The sequence below is a fragment of the Paramisgurnus dabryanus genome, chromosome 7 (assembly GCF_030506205.2).
Source record: "Paramisgurnus dabryanus chromosome 7, PD_genome_1.1, whole genome shotgun sequence".
NCBI lineage: Eukaryota > Metazoa > Chordata > Actinopteri > Cypriniformes > Cobitidae > Paramisgurnus > Paramisgurnus dabryanus.
This window is the reverse complement of record NC_133343.1, coordinates 26,494,502-26,515,873: the sequence shown is the minus strand read 5'-3', so window position 1 is coordinate 26,515,873 and position 21,372 is coordinate 26,494,502. Positions and strand designations below refer to the sequence as shown.

At 35.9% G+C, this 21,372-nt stretch overlaps 2 protein-coding genes across 2 annotated transcripts in view; both read right to left on the bottom strand.

Annotated features, from left to right (window-relative positions):
• Window positions 1-16,809, bottom strand: part of grm2a (glutamate receptor, metabotropic 2a) — a 61,626-nt gene extending 44,817 nt beyond the window's left edge. Inside the window, exons 1-2 of the mRNA XM_065279849.2 lie at window positions 16,198-16,809; window positions 45-731 (exon numbers count right to left, since the gene is read on the bottom strand). Coding sequence (XP_065135921.1) covers window positions 45-554 — 510 coding nt within the window. The 5' untranslated portion in view covers window positions 555-731; window positions 16,198-16,809. The remainder of the gene's footprint in view (window positions 1-44; window positions 732-16,197) is intronic.
• Window positions 16,810-18,285: 1,476 nt separating this feature from the next.
• tex264a (testis expressed 264, ER-phagy receptor a) overlaps window positions 18,286-21,372 on the bottom strand; it is an 82,723-nt gene continuing 79,636 nt past the window's right edge. Inside the window, exon 4 of the mRNA XM_065279847.2 lies at window positions 18,286-19,342. Within this exon, the coding sequence (XP_065135919.2) occupies window positions 19,032-19,342 (311 nt within the window). The 3' untranslated portion in view covers window positions 18,286-19,031. The remainder of the gene's footprint in view (window positions 19,343-21,372) is intronic.

The window sequence follows — 21,372 nt, the reverse complement described above, 5'->3', positions numbered from 1 at the left end:
TAAAAGATTGCTTAAATTGTAAAAAAGGTGATGCGAATAAGTACCTGTATGGATACGTCACTGTAGGAACCTCCGATCACTCCTGATATAGCGAGAGGAACATCATCGTGAATGGCATAGGATCCATCCGGGCACGTGTACTCACTATCGTCCACTTTTGTCAGCGAGGCACGCACGAACTCCAGCGACTGCTCTAACGCATACGTGTCCTTAGAGCAAGTGTCAAGAATGTGGGCACCTAAAGTGACCCCGGGCAAAATCTGATCATCTCGATTGATCTCATCCAGGGCTAGCAGCATTGCCTCAAGTCTCTGAATGCCTCTTTGGGCATTGATACGGCCACAGTCCTGAGCCCCATCTCCTTTTTGGTGAACAGGAAACAGGCCGCCGATCACTAGGTCCCCCTCGATTATGATCTCCTTCTTGGATGTGTCAGTGTTATAACCAGGTACAGCCAAAGCTTGGGGTGTCCTGGCCAACAGAAGCAGCAGAAGAGTGAGATGAAGGGGCCAGGATGGGCCGTGACCAGCAAAATGAGCTGACCTGTGAGCCATGGTGTGCAAAGATCTCTGCTTTACAGGTCAATACCTGTTTAGCAGTCGTTGGTCCTTGCTGGCAAGACGTGCAGAGGGAAGCCTTTAGTATTATAAGTGTACTTGTAACCAGGAGTGGGCAAAACCAAGTATTATTTCCATCTCTCGCTTTATAGTGGAGTTTGTATTGATCACAATCTGTGAATCAAACAGAGATGCATTATTAAAACAGAACAATTGCTTAGTCTTATCTTGGTCAAATGTAAATATCTTTAATATTTACTTAGTAAGGGCTTCAAACTTCAAACTTGAGATTATGAGACTTTAGCCTTGAACAGGCAGTGTCACAAATATTTAAGTGTTTTGCTTCTGAAGGTTTATCTTGTTGTAAAAGATATGGGTGTAGAATAAGTTTGAGGAGAAAAGCTTGTAGTATAACCCCTTCACAATAAAAGTCAGATTTGTAAGGCAGACGTGTGCAAATTTTTTTTATTTTACAGCTTATCCCTGTCAAAAAAGTTAAGCGATGACGTCCCAAGTATAACAGCAGCAATGACAGTGTTCTTAATATGACAAAGTAAGTGTTTTGATTGATGCCATTAATGTTTATTTTTTTTAATCAGTGTATACCACTAGTCAACTAAATTAATATAACATGGCAAAGATGAATGCACATTTATATATTGATTCAACAGATTTATAGCATTTTGAAAAAAAACTTCATGGATTTATTGCATTTTGCGAAAAAAATTATGGATTTAAATTTTTAATGTTATTATAACCTAAAGATGCTATGTGAAGGTTTGTGACAGAAAATAGTGGTCTCATTTTCTTGGTATAGAAAACACATTTTTACCCAAATTAGTCAAAATGGATTTATTGCGTTTTGGTACCAAACTCTTCATTTGTTGATGATATCAAAGCAGCAGAATTATGAGTGAGAAATACTTTTAATCAGGTTGTTACATTTAATTGTCACAATTATTGCTAAATCAACAATGACACTCCAAGATGTTTCCTTCACATGATAGCTCACACATCATTAAGATAAAACTCTAAATAGTTCATTTTAAACAATTCAATAAGAAATAAAAAACGTGTAAAAACAGAGGGGAAATCGCACCATTAGCATCTAAATCAGTCTTTGCTTTGAATGTGCAGCTCATACGCCTTCTACCAAGGGACTCCAGCGTGGTTTGTTGTGCTGTTAAATGATCCACATTTGTTAGTACTGAATTTTTTCTGATTGTCTGGGAATTCCTATGAATTTCTCTGTAATTTCAATAGACCACTGGATTTGTTGGCTCACGGGCTGACGTATGGGCTCCCTAAGGACCCCTCTCCCTCCTGGCTACTCCATTTAGGGCTTTGTTCATTTGTGTGTTTGGACGTGTGTGTGTTGTGTTGTGTGTGTGTGTGAGTACTCAGGAGACAGTATAATCATTGTAGTGTAAAGTTAGTTCGCCTGAATTCATGTAGAGGATCACTATCAGACGGCTTATAAGCCAACAGCTGCCACACACACAGACCTCAAAAGCTACAGTATATAGAAGGGCTCAATTTCCTTTATGCAATGTTTCCATAAAAATATCATTTTATTAACTATGCTCTTTTCCTAATAATTTCTTTTAACCTAACCATTTCAAGCAAACATAATATGTGGGAATTTTAAAAAGCAAGGAACAATTCAAATAATTTTTCAAAATGTGGAGCCATATTAAGTTTGTTTCTGTATCATAGCTAGGGCTAACCAGGGTTAACTTCTCTTGACTACACTCAAAGGTTTGTTCATTTTGCTTAAGCAGTATAGTTTAACATTTGCTTTAGTTTTATGTTCAAACACAATTGCAATGCATAATACTGAAATAAATAGATAACTTTTTGACATAACTTAATCTTTTTATATAATTTTATATCAATACTAAACTCTTTCCCTGCCATTGACGAGTTATCTCATCAATTAAGAGAAAACATTGGCATAAAAACGTGTTTCTGAAGATGTTAATCTGCAATACCACGATTATCCACTAGCCAACTTACCAAATTTATGAAAAATTGAAGCTAAAACGTTATTTACAACTTTTAAACTCTATGTATTTTTTGATAATCGTTCTGAATCTGATCTCTTACAAAATTCTTTCACAAAAATGCAATTATTTCAGCTTTTTGCTAAAAAAATTGTATTTCTCTAAGCAGAGAAAATATATAGATAGGATGAAAGTTTTTTTGTTTCCCATTTTGTTTGTTTGTTTGAAAGCAGAGGGTCTGTTCTTTCATATTTGTGTGTTGTTTATATATTTTTAGAAGAAAATTTTCCTTTAAGGCATTCTGTGAAACTTTTGTGAAAATCAGGCAACTTTTCAAAAAATGGCTGGCAGGGAATGAGTTAAGAAGATTAACTGCTTGCTCAGTTTACTTAATTAAGATGAGTTGGAAGTTTACTTAATCCATTTGTGTTGAGACAACATCAATGATTTTCATTGACTAACTGAAACTGAAAAAGTGTACACATTATTTTCAACCCAGCATTGGGTCAAATAGGGACAAGCTTGGGCGTTGAACATTTTATTTTTAACCAAACCACTTTTTTTGAAGTGTAGCTAATGACTTTTTTTTTTTAGAACCAAACCTAACGCCCCCCTCCCCCCCCCACACACATAATCTGGGGCCGGATTCACAAAACATTCTTAAGAAGAAAAATTTTCTTAACTGCCATTTTTATCTTAAATTCAAGCTTAGGAAAAAAGTTAAGAATATTTTGTATTCTCAAAAAAGCTTCTTAAGAAAGTTCTTATTTTTTTCCTTAAGTATGTTCTTAAGAAAAAACTTAAGAAGAATTCCAATTCTCGAAAAATAAACTGTCTTAAATAACATCTTAAAGTTAGGATAACCTTACAGTAGTCTTAAATCTCAAAATGTAAGATGTTTTATAAGTTAATGTGATTGTTTTAAATGTGACATGTTGTAGTTTGTAGTCTGAAATGGCAATTTAATCAGTTTACTTCACATAGATTAGTTTAAAGAGGAATTCCACACTCATATAATGAAGTTTATGTGTCATGAAACACAAATAAGTATTAGTGATAATATTAGCAAACATTTAACTTCCTCCGTAATAGCCTACATTCATTGTGAAATTACTTAACCGCTAAAAGTCGCTCTAAGCGGGAGGCGAACCGGTAATCGCTCCGTCATGTGAGTCGAGGGCTCCGAAACCACGAGCACGCTTCACCCTCTGCGTCCGTCTCTTGACGCGTGAGCGCGGGTCGCGGGAGACGAAAGCCGTGGGCACGGAGAGTGAAGCACGCACACCCAGAGCGCTCGACCCGCATGACAGACCGATTGGGACATTATGGAATTATATTTACTCACCGCACCGCCTTAATACTGTAGCTGGCCTCGGTTACAACAGCGAATAACATCCTGTAGTAGTCTTAATGCATCACTCGTTTATATCGCGTTAATGATCGCAAGGTAGTCAAAAGATTAATGGATAAGTTTATTGTTACCTCATTAGCAGTCATTTAAAAGCTTGTCATTTTATGCTTAAGACAAAAATTTAAGATATTCTTAAGAAAAAAATTGAGAACTTTATCATATTTATCTTAAGAACTTTCTTATTTTTTGTCTTAAGAATGTTTTTGTGAATCCGGCCCCAGTTCCCTATGCTTGCACATACATTTACGCATAGATGCTTTTATCCAAAGTCACTTAAGGTATACATTTTTTATCAGTGTGCACGTTCACAACGTATCGAACCCTCAGGAACACAATACTGTACTGTATGTTTATACACTTTTAGAAAAAAGGCTGAACGATTTACAATGGATCCCATACTTGTGAACAGAAAGCATGCATGCTAATTTCACACATAGTAAGAGGTGTTGAGTCGAGTTTCAGATGCTGTGAATGATATACCATAATTATGGGGTTTGTAGCCTCATCTCCTGAAGTGTGAAAAGAGATTGTGTGTTATTCGTCTGAGACTCTGTGTGCTATGGTGATTATTTACAATGGTTTTTTAATGGCATACCATATAAGTATTTCACAGGGCGAAACAAAAAATGCACTTCGTTGACTTAATGTTTATGTTCGGTTTAGGGAGATACCAGAAATTTAAAAAAAGAAGAGATACCAGATTTTGAAAAAGGTGTAGAAAGTGCTGAAAGGTATAAGAAAATCAGTACAAAAAACATTTTTGTAAAAGGGAAAGTTTATGTGGATGTTAAAAGCTCTTTATAAAACCATTCACCAAATTGGTCCTTCTATTGCATCTTGTACCTATTATTTAAGAGTGCCGAAGCCTTTTCCTAGTTAAAATATCATTTAGAATGGTCAATTATTAATAATTATGGGGAAAAGCTTCCTTAAAGAGAAAAGGTGTCTAATAAAGTATCATCAGCATCTGATTAATGTAACAGACCCTTTAATGTATTTCTGCCTACAGCCACACAACTCTGTCCAATTGACCAGCATAAGAGTGAGTGTTTGCAAAATTGGACTGTGTCTATATCTCAACGATATATGTGTTCATCTCAGTGAGACACACACTTACTCATTAGGGTCTTCTCCCTACCCTTTGTTTCCATGGAAACTTGCCAGACAAGAGTGAAGGGAAGAGAGCGAGTGAGAGAGGTTTAAAGGGCCAATCTAGTCTGCGAGGATAAAAGTGAAGGCCTTCTGGGATTTCTTGTAAAGCTGGTGTAAATTGGATATATCTTTCTTTACGACGTACATGTCCTGAACTGCATCTTTTAAGATTAATACTTGCATCTCTTCGGAACCATAAAGATTATTTGAGACTGCTGCTCGTCACAACAGAATTGATTTATTGGATGATAACCTTTTAAGTAATATCTGACCTTTTTACAGGTGTTTTGAACGAAAGATGTTAAATTGAATTATTTTGTGTATTTGGTATAATACAATGTGTTTTTGTGGTTTATGGTTAAAAAACACATTATTTTCCACATACCGTAAAGCTCCAGATTTCCCTCTCTTCCTGAAAAGCACTGATTTTGTACAAAACTCGTCGATTTTAAAAGCGCTGTGTCCCTGATAGGCCAGCTAATCTGTACGTTGTGATTGGCCTGAATACCTCTGACGTCAGCCAGAAATGTGACGCTCTTTACCATGTTTGAAAGATTCGCTCACAATGCAATGCTAACAGGAGTTAACTTACAAGATATAAGTCAAAGCAGGAGGAATTTTAATAATGTCGGTCTTGTCTACGTCAACAGGACCAGGAAGTAAACTGTTGCCTACAATCTGTGTGTTTGTTGTAGTCCAAGAAAAAAGATTTGCGTTGGAGACGATAACTTGCGGGGTTTGTTCCTTTTGCACATCGTTAACATGTACTAATACACACTTACACACCAAAGAAAATGTAAAATCGTGAATCGGACCATAGTTGCTCTTTAAAAACTTTGACGCTCTGGCACAAACTGTGTATAATTTTTACACCATTGTAGCAAAAACGTTTATCTTTTTTTTTGGTGCTGTTATGCAAGAGTTGAGTTTCTTAAGCCTGGAGTATAGTCTGTTTTTTAAATGAACTCAAACGTACACAAACAAACATTGAAATGCACAGCCTTGCAAAGTGTAGTTTATTTGTACATGCACACAGACATTCAACGTATGTGCATTGCGACAAAATGCAATGCATCTCCTGGGCTACATACTAAATTCTGCTGTAGGCACATGCGCAACCTCTGCGTAGAGTGTATGCGTGCTTTAAGAAATCCACTGATGACGAAAATTGCATCACAAGCACTATATGCGGTAGGGCTGTCAACTTTAGTCGTTTAGTCGACTAATCGGTCGATGCCGTCTTGGTCGACTAACATTTTCATTGGTCGACCAGTTGCATAATTAATTTATTTTCCCCAATAAAGACATTTTCATTGATTTACTCCTTGATATTTATTCCTTTATAAGCAATTAAATATTACTGTATTCTAAATATAATTAGCCCATGTTTTATCCTCAACTTTAAATGCTTTAATTTAGGCTATTTTGTAACAGCGCCACAGTTTAGCGCACCACGTAGAACACTCTGGAACCGCACCTGTGGCTGGCTGCACTGCTACTTTGCTCAGAAAGGAATATAGGTAGTTCTGCTGTATTCATTCAGTTCAAACACTACCTGTTTTGGCTTTAGTCAGCAAAATGTCCAAGAAATCTAAATCTTTTGTCTGGCTGCATTTTACAAAAAAAGGTCACGGAGTTTGAGTTCGCCTGCTCACAAGGTTTGCGTGAAGTAAATGGTACAGTCTATTTATTTGTAAATTTTTTCATTCGAATAGTAAATAAAATACAGCAATAAAATCATTAAAATGAAAGTCTCTCCTGATCGTGTTCCAAATTATTAACATTTACGTATTTTAGGCTATAAATAAATTGCAGATTAAGTTTTGTTTTTGTAAATCCTCAGACATTATTTTTACCACTTAATTAAGTTTTGCTTTATAGAAAGCATTTCTTTAAAGTGAATTTCATTTTGTATAAATTGTTTCTTAATTTTAATAAATGTTTCATCAACCAACTGCATGTATTTAATAAATAAAAAGCAAATATAGCAGACAATATAATAACTGTGCATGGAGGCGCCGGCACGGCGCGTTCACTTGCATTGCATTGTTAACTAGAACGCACCTCATCATAAATTAATAAAACTTAGCGTATGCATATGCCTCATACATTAGCATTAAATATCTTTGCTGCATTCGTTCTAGAAGATGACAAGAGCTTTCTCACATACAGTGAGTTAGACCCGCCTTGGCCGGTGCGTCTTTTTACGCATTCTTAAGGTGCCTATTGTATCCATTAGTTTTATCGTGTTGCAGTCTATTCGGCAACATTCCGCATACAACGGGCTTAGATTTGGAAATATATTACATCTAAATTTCAGTGGTAACAGATACGGTGACCATCTTCTTTCTTTATTGTACTGTAGCACTACATCAAACTAAAGCGGAGTCTCTTCGCAGCTGTCATTTTCTTAAATGAGCTGCGCCAATGTTTCAAATGAGCTTCTAACGCTAGACAAACGCCTTTATTTTCAACACGATCACCTCGTACCCAAACCATTTCGAAACTAAGGAGCCATTTGTGCTCCGATTCGGCGTTTGCTGGACTTATGTTTTTGTTTTTATTTGTACAGTTGACGCGTTTGAAAATAGCCTAAATAATGTAACAATACGAAAATAAACCTTAGTCTATCCTGCTATACAGCCTATTATTATTAGGATTGTTTTAGGCTATTTTGTCTGTGTTTGTGTGTGTGTTTGTTTGAAAATGCCTAGATCGGCTGGACAAAAGTCAACCCATAGCTTCAAATTAAAGAAGAATATACAGCCTGCATAAACGAGAGCTTCTAGTAGTTTTCATTATTTGGCAGTTTTAGCAGTTATATTTTTTGTAGCGTGCAGGTGTGGTCAGGTGCGCGATTGTGACTGTCACTATAGACCTAGTACAGAGCTCCTCACTTTGCAGTAAAAAAAAATCACTTAATTTTTAAAGATTTGTGTTATTATTATAGTTTTATGTATTATTATTGATGTTTTTTCGTTGTTGTTTTATAAATTCTCTATGACAATTGTTTAATAAATGTTCAATCAAAATGCAAAACATTGCGTCTTTTTTATTTTTAGTCGACTAATCGATGCGCATGACAGGACTTTGGTCGACTAAGCATCTTTGGTTGACTACACACTGTAAAAAAAATCCGTAGAAATTGCAGCTGGGTTGCCGGTAATTTACCGTAGATTTAAATTTATGTTATTTACTGGCAACATTTTGTTCAAAGTTAAATGAACATTTAACATTTACAAGTCTTTGTCTTTACAGAGTAAAACTTAAACAACAGCATCAAGCAAAACGTTCTGGGAAACAAAATCTGAAGCAAAAAACAGAAAAAGGTTGATGATGATTTCTGGTTCCCAGAATGCTTTGCATGAGGCTGTTACTGTATAGTTTTATTCTGTAAAGATAAAGACTTGTTAATATTTAAAATTTATTTAACTTTGAACAAACTCTTGCCAGTAAATAACATAAATTTAAATCTACGGTAAATTACCGGCAACCCAGCTGCAATAACATTGTAATTTCTACGGATTTTTTTTACAGTGCAGCCCTAATATGCGGTCCCTTGCGTAAACGTAAAAAGTGGACTATACTTCAGCCTTAATGTAAAATTACAGAAACAAACTGTATTTGTGTATTAAGGAAAAGTTCTGTATTTTATTGTGCCCGTTATTTTACGGTATTTTACTATTTGATTTTTTTTTACAGTGTTAATGTAAAATTACAGAAAAAAACTTATTTGTATAGACGGAAAATTTGTGTAATTTATTGTGGCCAGTATTTTACAGTATTTTTTTACTGTTTTTTACGGATTTTTTTACAATATATGCATAATAAAGTGCAAAATCCAATGTTTGTAAAAAAGCTATTCACATGCAATCACAAAAATTAAAACAGATAAGGCTTAAGGCTAGTCCTAAACTAAAACACATGTTTCAGCTGTCTTAACTAAAAATAACTTGCACTGACAGATCTTAAAAAAGCCATTGATTTGTCTCAAGATACACACCAATGAGATCTTTTTCTAAGGCATGTTTATAAAAAATGCTTAAACATCTTAATTTAATTAAGGCCTTGTCCTCGCTTTTGCTAAGCCTTGTCTGTGAAACCAGGTCTAAAAGTAAAGTAACAGGAGGTTTGTACTTTCAAATCAAAAATAAGTAAGGGGCCGGATATACTTCCTTTCCATGTCCAACTTGCGTATACAAGCGTCCACAAGCTTTCAAATTATGGATGTCTCTAAAAATGTACAAATTCAGAAAGTAAATAAGATAAATTATATTTAATTTTGACTTTAAACTGTGCATTTAATTTATCTCTACTTAATGAGCTGTCTCTGCTAACATATTTACACTTAAGTTATGCCAATTCACTGTAACCACAGTGTATCCAGTAATATTGCATGTTTATTTATTTAAATTATGTAAATACATGGCAATTAAAGACATTTGCCAGAATATCCAGTCTTATTATTTTTCTCTCAATACTCTACACTTCGTTCTCAACTATTTGCTTGTATCTTCCGCTTCAACAGATGGTCTCTACAATTTGATGCCGTTGCTTTTGCCAGTCTCCGGGACTGCTCCAGCTATGCAGTGTGAAGAAACAAAAAGAGGGAGAGCCCACGGGAAGATAGGGATAGCAAATAATAGGGAAGAAGGTAGGAGAGCATCATTATGGAGGAGGAGAAGCCGTTCAGATCTCCACAAAGTGTTAATCCATTTCAATATTTTCAATCTCATGCTTGCAAAGAGAGCGGGATGAATATGGTAATAGCACACCTAGAGGACAGGTCATCTTTATATAACTGCAGGACCACGAAAAGAAAACTATACAGAGTACAATAGACAGAACTGGGGGGAAAACTATACAAATGAATTCCTGGTGTCCCCTAAACCAAATTTCACATGACTAAAGGGAAATTTCCTGCTGTCTATTGCTGTTTAGGCGCACACGTGTGATTTTCATATCATGCTGAGAATGCAATTCCAGCACATCAGTGATAACCTGGCCTTATGTGACCAACCTGTTGCTTTATTTAAAGTGCCGCACATCACTCATCGGTTGAAACGCAACCTTTGCATTTTGAACGCTCAATTTTAAATCCCATTTGCCACAGTTAGCCATGCGATTAATGTGCCAAATTGCACACTCGTCAGAATCGGTCTCTCCGAGTCCCTGCTACATTTGGGCTTCGACTCTGCCAAGTCCATCCTGGCATTGATGAAGCTGAAAACAATAAAGGAGAGAATTACAACTTCATTTCCTGCTAATCGCTGGACTGCAGAGCGTTTTCAACAAGTTGACAAATGCCTTTTTAATTTAAACCCCCAAAACCACAAATCCAATTCAGGCACAACCCAGAGGACACTTTATTTGATAACCACCCAAAGAGGCAGTGGCCGCTTTCCAGATTTTATTATGAACACCTTATTCAATGCCCTTTTAGCCAGCACATCAACAACGACCACTGAAGGAGAACTACAATCAAGTGCATACTGCACTACAGCTTACTACACATTTATCGGATTTGACACTATGATATTTCATCCTGTATTGTAACGCTTCCGAACAATTTAAAACCTAAGTGCATGTGTAAACAAAATAAACTCAATCGATAGCATTACACTAAGCTGCGTGAATACCTCCAGTGACCTTCAGTGACACAGTCGCTGTGTGATTTCTGTCTCTTTTTTTTAATCAGGTAGTTAGGAGGCTTTCCAAATTCTGGTTGTCTTGTGATGGAAGTAAATGGAGAGAGTGACTATTGTTGCAGCTCGTGTTTATCACAACCTGACCTATCTTTGTTTCTATCGTCGTTAGTGGAAATCCGTATGAGAAAGTGCAACGCAGATTTTTTTTTACTTGACTGGAGGGGTTCTACAGCACAGCACTTGCAGTCCACGTAGAACGGATGCGCCGTCACATTTTTGCAGAGGCGTCAGGCAACGCATAGCTACGCCGTAGAACCTACGCATGACTATAAAGCCAGCTTTAGTAACAATTGAGCTCAGATGCAAAAGCCACTAAACCCCATCGCTGTCAAACATGAGATAATAATATTATTAACCGAATACTTTCAGCATGTATTATACATTCATCAAATCGAAAAAAAAATGAATTTGATGAATGACGACTGCCTTGTGGATTCCTTGTGAGTACTTGGAATACAACCCAAATGTGGCAGTCACATGGATCACATTAGTGACTTTGCAAATGGAGGTTTTTGCATGCATTTGCAGTGAAAGACAGTCATATTTATTAAATGATTTAAGTGACATTTGTTAAAAATAAGGCATTTCAATTACTGACTAATAAGTTACTGTTAATAACATTTAATTGCTTAAACATAATAAGAGTCTAATAAAAAAGCTAATTTAACTCTTCAATTATTAACAAATGAGTAACCGTCCACTGCAGTAACTGACAAGAGACAGATGACGTGAACTCCACTCTCATTGGTAGTTTTGCTAGTTTCAACCCGGTGCATTTTCACGTTAAACGCATGGGCGTTCTGGTCTGAAAACGAGGTGTGTTCAGGCGCATTGTTGGCGCGTTGCTATTTTAAGGCAACTAAAATAGACTACGCCATTGACCAACTAAAACCTGGTCTGAAGTCTATGGCGCAAACGGGGCGACAACGCGGGTTTGCTTATCACATACATGAATGCGCAGCAGCACAAAAACGCTTTTAAATATGAAAGATTAAAGGATTGAAATGTAAAAGATTATTATTGAGTCTCTTGGACATAAATAAGGACCGATTATGAGACGTTAAAAGGCATAAAGAGCTGCTTCACCTGTACCTTGGTAAGTAAATAAATGCTTTCCTTTAAACAAATGCATCTATTTTTAAATATTTTTTAAATGCTACCCTACGGATTTATTGTATTTGATGACTCTGTACCTGTGGATATGGTGAGATGAGAAACATTTTAAGTAATGCTTTTTAAAAATTGGCGCTGTCCGAGTGCTGAAACGCTTTGGCTCTCCGCACGTTTGTAAATCCTTTATCTCTTGTTGTTTAGAGTACAAACCTTTTCTTGCATATTTGCAAATTATTTTATGAGATTACAATGATTATGTAGGATATCAATACATTTATAGCAATTAAAAGCCTGATATTTGTACTTCTATGACTGAAAAAAAAATGCTTTTAAAGGTTTTATTACAAAAAATTTAAGTTTTAATAAAAAATGAAAACAACACATTTTTTAACATTATTCTTAAACTGGGGGTCCTCTTCCTCCGCATAGTTTTTCAGTTTACAAAGTCCATCATCTAAATAGGGATTAGACATAGCGCCAGCGTAAATGTCTTTTAAAGGGGATGAGAGATAAGACTCTCATTGGTTTATTGCACGTTACGCCCAAAACACTCCCATTACTCATTAAAAGAATAGGAACAACCCCTTTCAACCGTGCACTCGGCGCACAAACCATTTTTCCCGTCGTTAAATTAGCAAAAGTGTATTCGGACACGCCCATTTAGACCGTGCGCTGTGCGGTTTAGACAATGCGCTTAGATCGTTAAAATAGGGCCCTAAGTCTAAGTGGAAAGTGTTTGTGCAGTTTATTCTGCAAAAAGCAGAATATTAGCTTGATCCAATATATAATCAATATATTGTTATTTTCCTCTGAATCTTGTAAATGTAAATATTGCATTACATGTCAAACAGAATAAGTCTGCTGACATTTTCTTATAGAGTTTTGATTAAGAGATCCTAACAAGAGGCAAGGTAATTGAAAGTATATCCATTCAGTACAGCATACAGAAAACAGGAAACAACAATTAAAATACTGCCAATCAAATCCCCCCTCCTACCAAAGCACTGCAAAGTGAACTCCTCGGCTGCAAAGAGGATGTTTGCATTCAGAGGTTTAGTTTGGATTATAATAATGTTACACATTGATTTTTATACAGTATAATTCTATTAATGTCAGTACTGAATGTTGGACAATCCTTATAACCATCCATAATTATTTTGCTGCTCTGTGTGTGTATCTCGCTCTTCCTCATTCATTTTCTTTCATTACGGTATCTTTTACAAAAGAAGATATTTTTCTCCTGCAGGAAGTGCTGAGCTTTTATTTCTTGCACTGACCTCTCCCTTTCTACTTCAAACTTGTACATTATTTATGTCCACAGGATTTCCCTTCTGCCTTTAAACACATTAGTGAGAAACAAATATGTCACATTATACATTTATCCGACACATACTCTTGGGAGCTTGAACGAACATGCACATGTTCATTTCACTGTCAAGAAAAGTACACAAAAAAGACACCTGCTGTGAGGAAATGTCACCATATTTCTACCATTGGTTCTTGTTTTTTGTAGCTTTCTCTCTTTAAGAAATACATAAAGACACATGTGCGCCGTTGCACAGATCCACAAAATGACACATTCGGCTGTCTGCCTGCACAAGGATCTCTTGGGATCTGCACAGACCCACAGTTTCTCTGTGTGTCTTTTATGAAATGCCTGACAAGAAACATACAGCATCTGCTATGAAATGTTCTGGATGCATCCCTGAATATCACAGCATTTTCTTTGTTACCTTGGATCTAACAAATAGACATTATTTTTCATGCGTGAAACTCATGTGAAATCCTTACATTCAAGATACCCTGGATGGCTAAGATTATTGATTCAGTATTGAATCCATCTTGAATTTAATGATTACTTCCATTATTGATTTGGCATTAAATCAATCATCTGGGTTGCCCATATAGATAAAACAGGCTATATTCATCATTCAGAATCCCCATTTTGTCTAAGAACTTATAAAGCCATTAGGTGATAATTGTAAAATTGGCTTTCTTTTATCAAACAGTCTAGTTATCATGTGGCAGATAACTTTATTTGATTATCTGAGAAGTCATGTGGATACTGTATCTGTTTAATGAAAACACTAGCTCTACTGTTATGTCATTGTCTCATTGTAAATGCACTAAGAGAAACAATGTTGCACAACTTATAACATCTATAACCTCAAGCCATTTTCTTCTGTAAATTGCAATTGTGACACAATTTTGAGTAAAACGGGACATTTAGAGGGATCAAATGTATCTTGATTTTATCATAAAGAGTGGGTGATTCATATCACTTTGCAGTCAGTTGTGTATTACTATTGTTAAACATTACACAATATAGAATAAGTGTGCCCTGTGACATTGAAAATTGAAAATGAATGCCGTTTCAGAGTCAGAGCAAGTTACACATTTTGAGGTCCTAAAGGAAAATGTATTCATCTTTTTCACATTATGTGCTGATTTTGGGCAGGAAATCTGTGAAATGGATTTAAACAGTAAAATGTGTTCAATGCAACTGAATACACACTTAAACTGTAAGTTGCTTTGGATAAAAATGTCTGCAAGTGCATAAAGGTAAATGAATGACTGCATAAAATGATAACCAGGAATAAGCTAAATTTAATTTCAAACTAACTTGCAGGTGTAAATAGGCTTGATATTGTGATAGTTTGTCACATTTATGTGGAACTAAGTGATTTCTGACATATCTAAATCTTATGTTTGAATTGTTTTACCAATTTAACCCACTATTACTTTAATAATAATATTTATAGATTAGCCTATAGGCATTTAATTACACTGTAGTAATGCATCAATCACTCAAGTGAGGAATTCTCAGGAGTCCTTCATCTATTTCCCGCCAAAGACACTTATGTGATTTGTCATAAACTTCTTTGCTTTATTTCCTCAAAAACTTTTTTGTTCAGGTTAAGTCACATTTAAGTTAACACGGTGAAAATCAGTTTTTCTAGGACTTATGTTATAAAAATGATTTTTTACATGTGATAACGAAGACATACTCACAATGTCACCTGCTAGATCACTGATATATAAACATTTGCTTTAATATCTCTCGCTTTCACGTCTTCGTTTACCTTCAGGTGTTTGTTGCTACACAGGTTAATCCTGACTCCATTACGACGGATGAGAGAATTTGTTAGTGGCGCGAATAGTCTCCCGCGCAAATCTTCACAGGAAAGATAAGCGCATGTCCTGCGCGATGTTAAATTATTTAAACTAACCAGCCAGCGTTTCTTTTTTTAACAGGTTTATGCTCTTCTGCTCGACCAAAGCCTCTGCACATACAAAATATTTAAACCGCATTTTTACCTCATTTAATATAGTTCACAATAGCTGCGAAACAGTAGCATCGATACAAAGATATCCGCCTAACTGTTACGTCGCCTACGTCGCATCATTTAGGTGTAAGATAAAACCATAAACAATAAAAAAACACGTGTTCAGCAAAGAGAAATGAAATTATACCATATTTGTGATGAGCAAGGCTACACTTGAATGGTCAAAGCCAACAAAACAAGTCAAGGATTCAAGCGCACTTTTGTCTAGAAATAATGAATACCAGTTAACCAGACCATTATTTACACAATTCTATAACTCACCACTCTGCTGAAGGAATATACTTAGTAAATCAATTAAACGTAAAACACGTTGCAATCGTGATATGCAAGACGAAGTTAATAAATGTTATGACAATGTACAATGCTTGAAAACCACTTTAAGCGCGATGTTTTAAAAGTCATTTTAATGATTCGTCACGTGAACCATTAACAAACTTGCGACATATAAGCTTTTGGTAATGAAACAAAAACAGTTTTTTCTCTTAGTGACACTGCTGAACAATACAGAAATAAAGTTAGAATTCTAAATGAATGATTTAATTCATTACATCAACAGAAATGTGTTTACAGACACACCCCAGCGCGGGAGTGTTGCCCTATTCAAAGCAATTTGTGATACGATATGTTACCTGTGCTATTGTTTACTTTATCTGAGGCTATGCATTTGCTGTTTTAGAGATTATTTCTTATTTCGGCGCAAAAACCGTGCATTGCATTTTTATACAAAGAGCACGTTGCTAGATTTTGTCAGGTGTCAATGCAATGCGTGGTATTAACCAACTGATAGCAACGCCGATAGCAAGTTAGACCCCAACGTTTAACGCCTGCATTTGTCGTTAAATCCATAAACAACACACAATACATTTACAACAACACATAAGAGTCAAATAATGTAAAGATTCTTACCTGCCCGGTCTAGTCCAGCTCACCTCACATTGACAAATGCAAAACGGATCCTGTTAAAGACACAGTGGTTAAAAGTCCGCGTATTTTCTTCGTATCCGTGGTGACCGTTTCGTTTACTCTGTTGCTGGATTTAAAATAAGACCGAATTCCAGCAGTGGAGTTCACGTTTCATTCATTGAGTGAAGTTTGCGTTGAGCGCGCGCCTCTGAGACGCTGCGCGCGCTTGGAACTGTCCGTGGTGCTGAAAAGGCTACGAGCGCGTCATTGGATTCCTTAAGATATTTTTGCACTTGACTTTTGCTTTAAAATGATAAATCCTCGCAACGCTATGCACGCGAACTTTGCAGCTTGTTTAAACGTTATATTCGGTGATGTTAACTTAAATATGTCCGTACCCTTTTTTTTTTTATTACAACTGACTATTTGAAATTACTCTGATGAGATATGCATGAATATAAGAGCGAAACGGTCACTTTCTGGATGAGGTGTCAAAATCTTAAACGTTAAACTACAAATATTGACTCCACGAAAGATGTCTTCAAATGAAAAGGATTTAAAGGAGCTAGAAACGTCACTAAAATCCTGAGCACTGCAAAGACGTCGTCTACAAAGCGTTTCTGAGAAAACAGAAATTATCTCCGTTCATATAATCGCGCTATCAACTATCAAATCTGACAAAAACTTAATCAAATCTGCGCTGTTTGCTCTGCAAGGAACAACATGCAAATGTGCAGAAGACATCAGATTGTGTTGATTTTGTTTAATTGGCTGATCACCAGTCACAATGTCGGTATATTGAGGCTGGCTTGTCAGAATCGCACATCCATCAATTTGGTCTTTATTTGGCTTTTTGGACAAGTTCTGACAATGCACGAGGAGCAAGTGCGAGATAGGGCACGCGCTCCCGAGAGGATGCTCTCAAATGAACATAGACTGCTTGCTGTTGACCCATACTCACAGTCACATCTGCCTTGGCTTTTTCACTTTTATTATTAAGAAAACTGATAATAATATGCTATATAGGTACACATTTATGCATATGTTCAATATAGTACATAAATAAACATATACACAGTAGTGGCCAAAAGTGATGCCCAACAACTCAACTTTTAAAAACTCACGTCTTTACCTTGGAAATAAACATATTATTAAAGATGTAATCACATTTTGTGTGCATGTTGTGTAGCTGTGCTTGGAGTGTAAACTGAATCTCAGGTTAGAGGAGAAGTTAAGGAGGATTGGCAAAAAATTGCATGCAACACATGCACAAAGCTTTCTTTGTCAAGGCCCAGAAGAATGACTGTTTAAAATAATAACAAGAGATGATAAACAAAATATTAATAACTAGGCTATAGGTAATATGCTTTATTTTCTTTTTGGTTTGTATGCATTTTTGCATGTACAGTAGGAATTAATCCAATTATATTCCCTGATAAACTGCCTTGTATTTTTCTCTCTCCATCCATCAAATAAAAAAAAGCAAATATTGTGCAAATGTGGCCTCTAGTATATATACTATTATACATATATTTAATTGCTGTTATTTAAAAGGTCAGCACTGCTATTTCTGATGATTTGAAATGATCCACAGCTGCGTAATGCATTGTTTAAACCTTCATTTCAAGTAACATAAAAACATCTTGCTTAACCTAAATATGCTCTCGTCCTCTTCTCACTCACTATTTCATGCCAAATGCTCGTGTATGCTAATCGCCGTCAGTGTCTGAGGTTGTTAAGGCAGCTGGCCAACTTGAAGTGTCAGAGTCCCTGCTGGGAGATAAACACTGGGTCATTTCAAAGCTCCTCCTCTTCTGTTCCTCAAAAAGCTCACAGCAATCCTGTTGCAAAGTGCTCCGAGGACAGGAAACGTGCTGGAGCTCTTGAGATATTGCACTTATATTGATTTTTATTGTTAATGACAAACACTAACATCAGCTGAAGAGATGTTCAGGGCGAATTGCTTCATCACAAAGGAGGAGAATTACGCAGAATGCACAAGTTACTGAGGCTTAAAATGGGTAGTTGGACACTTATTTTTGAACCTGTGCCTTTTAGCATGCACAAGAAAGACTAGCAAGTGCTCCATACTGTATGCAAATCTAATACAGACTTATTTAATGTATAAGTGTTAGTTCAAAGTTGAAGCAAACACAAACGACAAATAGACATACATTTGCCATACATATACTTGCTTTACTTGTCAAATGTTATCAGACACACTACGATACAAATGTTTTTTTACATTCCAATGTGTTTAGGATGTGATAAAATTACAGAAAAAAAGGTTTATAGAAAAATACAAAGAAAAAAATACTTATGTCTACTTCATATCTTTATTTATCTGATCCTCCTTTCAAACAACCGGCAGATAATCTATCAAATCATGCAAACTGGCATTGGAATACAGTCAGATTAAGCAACCTTAAATAATAACATACCTTGCTTCAGTTTCATTACAAAGCTACAGAATTCATAATACAGAATACAGCATTTGTAAAACATGTTTATGAATAGATGGTGTTACCTCATTTTATGGTTAATAATTAACGTGGGAAGACAGACAACAGAGATAGCAAATTTTAATTGTTTTCAGAAATAAATACAAAGCCGAGTAATAATGTGCAATTCATTAGGTCTTTAAAAAAAGCTTTTAAAATGAATAATTGTTTGTTGTGTAACAGGGGTGTGAATTTTCAGGTATTTGGTGATTGCAAACATATTATTATTTAAAATATCCAGACGAACTTTCTTACCACATATGCACCTCACACTCACATCCTGTATGTGCACACACTGCACATCATTCATTCAAATTCCCTTTAATACATCCCAGATCATTCCTCCCTGTTTTCTTCCTCTACTGTGATTTTCTCTTGTCCGATACGGTTTTCATCCTCTGCTGGTTCCTCTGCTTCACTCTTTTTCTCTTCTTCTGCTTCCATGTCCAACTCTTCAAAGGAAGAGCCACTGCCTACCGACTCGCTGGACCCCTTGTCTGCCTGGTCCCCATCTTCGCTATGACCCTCATCCTCACCCGATCCATTCTGGGAGCTCTCCAGCAACGGGGCTGAAACCTCTGGTGCATCCCTGGTCTCTTCAACTATTTCCTGGATCACTGAGATTGGTTCTGGCCTAGATTCTTCCCCTGAAACACAAAGTATAAAATCAACACATTTTAACAAAAACTATTACTATTTGTATATATGCATTTGGCAGACACTGTCATTAAAACATTGCATATATTCAAACCCAATGCTGTACCAATTAAGTTACAATAATTATTACAGGGTCCAACAGTTTATAAGAAAAAAAATACTTTAGCAGCAACTTTTATGCCATACTGTAGGAGCATTTGGGCATGACGATGAATTATCATTATAAATGCATAACAAATAAGCTTGAGAAACATTTAGGAAATGAAAAATATCACATGAAATGGCAGCTTAAAATCCTGCTGTTACCGCTCATAGCCTTTGGGGACCTTTAATGGCACGTTTCAGCATCAGAGGGTAATAGTCATTTACTAACAGCAGTATAATTGCAAGAAGCTGTGCCGTTACGTGAAACACACCAGGTGAGGATTATAATTGCCAAAAAGCTAAATATGAGCTAAAACATACCCCCGAGGTGGCATTTGTACCAAATAAAAAATGCCTCCGAAGAGATTTCAAATATTTAACTCAGAATTAAAGGTGAAACTTTGGTAAACACCTGTTATTCATCTGGGATAACAAGAAAACTCCTCAAGGAGGAATAGCAACTATGAATCAAGTTCAGTGGTCACAACACAAACATGTTTAACAAGGCAAAGGCAAGTTTGCTTTTTTGGTTCCTTTATTGCAGTGCATTGCATTTCTCATTTTGAAAATCAGATAAACTGCACATTGATGAAGAGTTTGAATGAAAGATCAACAAAAAAAGACATAAATTAAGGGCACCTATTATGCAAAATCCCCTTGTTTGGACATGAAGGTTTGTTGGCACTGTGTGAACATAACCACCCTATTATGAAAATAAAAATTTTAATCCTCATTAAACCAAAGCAGTCATAAACATGCCATTTTGATTCTCTGATCAATGTGAGGTCACACTTATTAAGCCCCACCCACTTACAGTCCACAACCATATTTTCCACCCTCAGCGAGTTGTAAGCTGTCCACAATATTTCAATAGTGAGATACTCTTATCTCAGACTGTATTAATCAGATCAATTATAACAGAAAGTGCTCACTGTCTGTTTTTTAAAGGAAGTAAGGAGCAGTATTATATTACATCTGGTAAAAAGGCCATAATAGGTTCCCCTTTAAACAAAATGAAAGGAACACAACACCTAACAAACCTATTTAACCTAACCTAAAACAACCTATCCTGCAAAACGTCTTATTTTATGCAGTGTTGTGGAAAGTTACTTTTGAAAGTAATGCATTACAATATTAAGTTACTCCCCAAAAAAGTAACTAATTGCATTAGTTACTTCTCATGGAAAGTAATGCTTACGTTAATTTTTAGTTACTTTTGCATTACTTGATCTCTTTCAGGCTTTGCAGGTATTTTTTATGACATAGAAGTTCTGCATTCAGAAACACCCAACACCGCGGGAGTGCATTATTTTCTTATAATTCAAAGGAGCAGAGTCAATTATTCCTCTTATACCACAGTTACCACAAACATCGCTCTGTTGCCTATTATTAAGACATTTGACAGGTTAGGTGTGCGGTTTACAAAAAAATAATCAACACCCCTGGAACACTTCTAAGCCAATCAGAATAAAGCAGTCAACAAGCCTGTGGTATAAGTTCAGTTTAATTCAGTACATTATTTTTTTAGCAAAATTAATTAAACTGAAAAGTAACTTGCATTACTTTTTTTAAAAAGTAACTCAAATATTAATGTGTACATTTATAAAGTTATGCGTTACTTTACTAATTACTTCAGAAAAGTAATATTATTACGTAATGCAAGGTACTTGTAATGCGCTACCCCCAACACTGAGTAATGTATAGGATCATAACTGCAATCATATGCTAAAAATTTTAAAATGCCTAAAGGAATATAAAAATACTCAAATAATTTACTCACCCCCATGTCATTTTCGCAAAATAAAAAATATGTATTTTTAAACCACAACTTCTCCTCTTGCACTAGCCGGGTGACGCGTCGGCCTGACCTACTTAT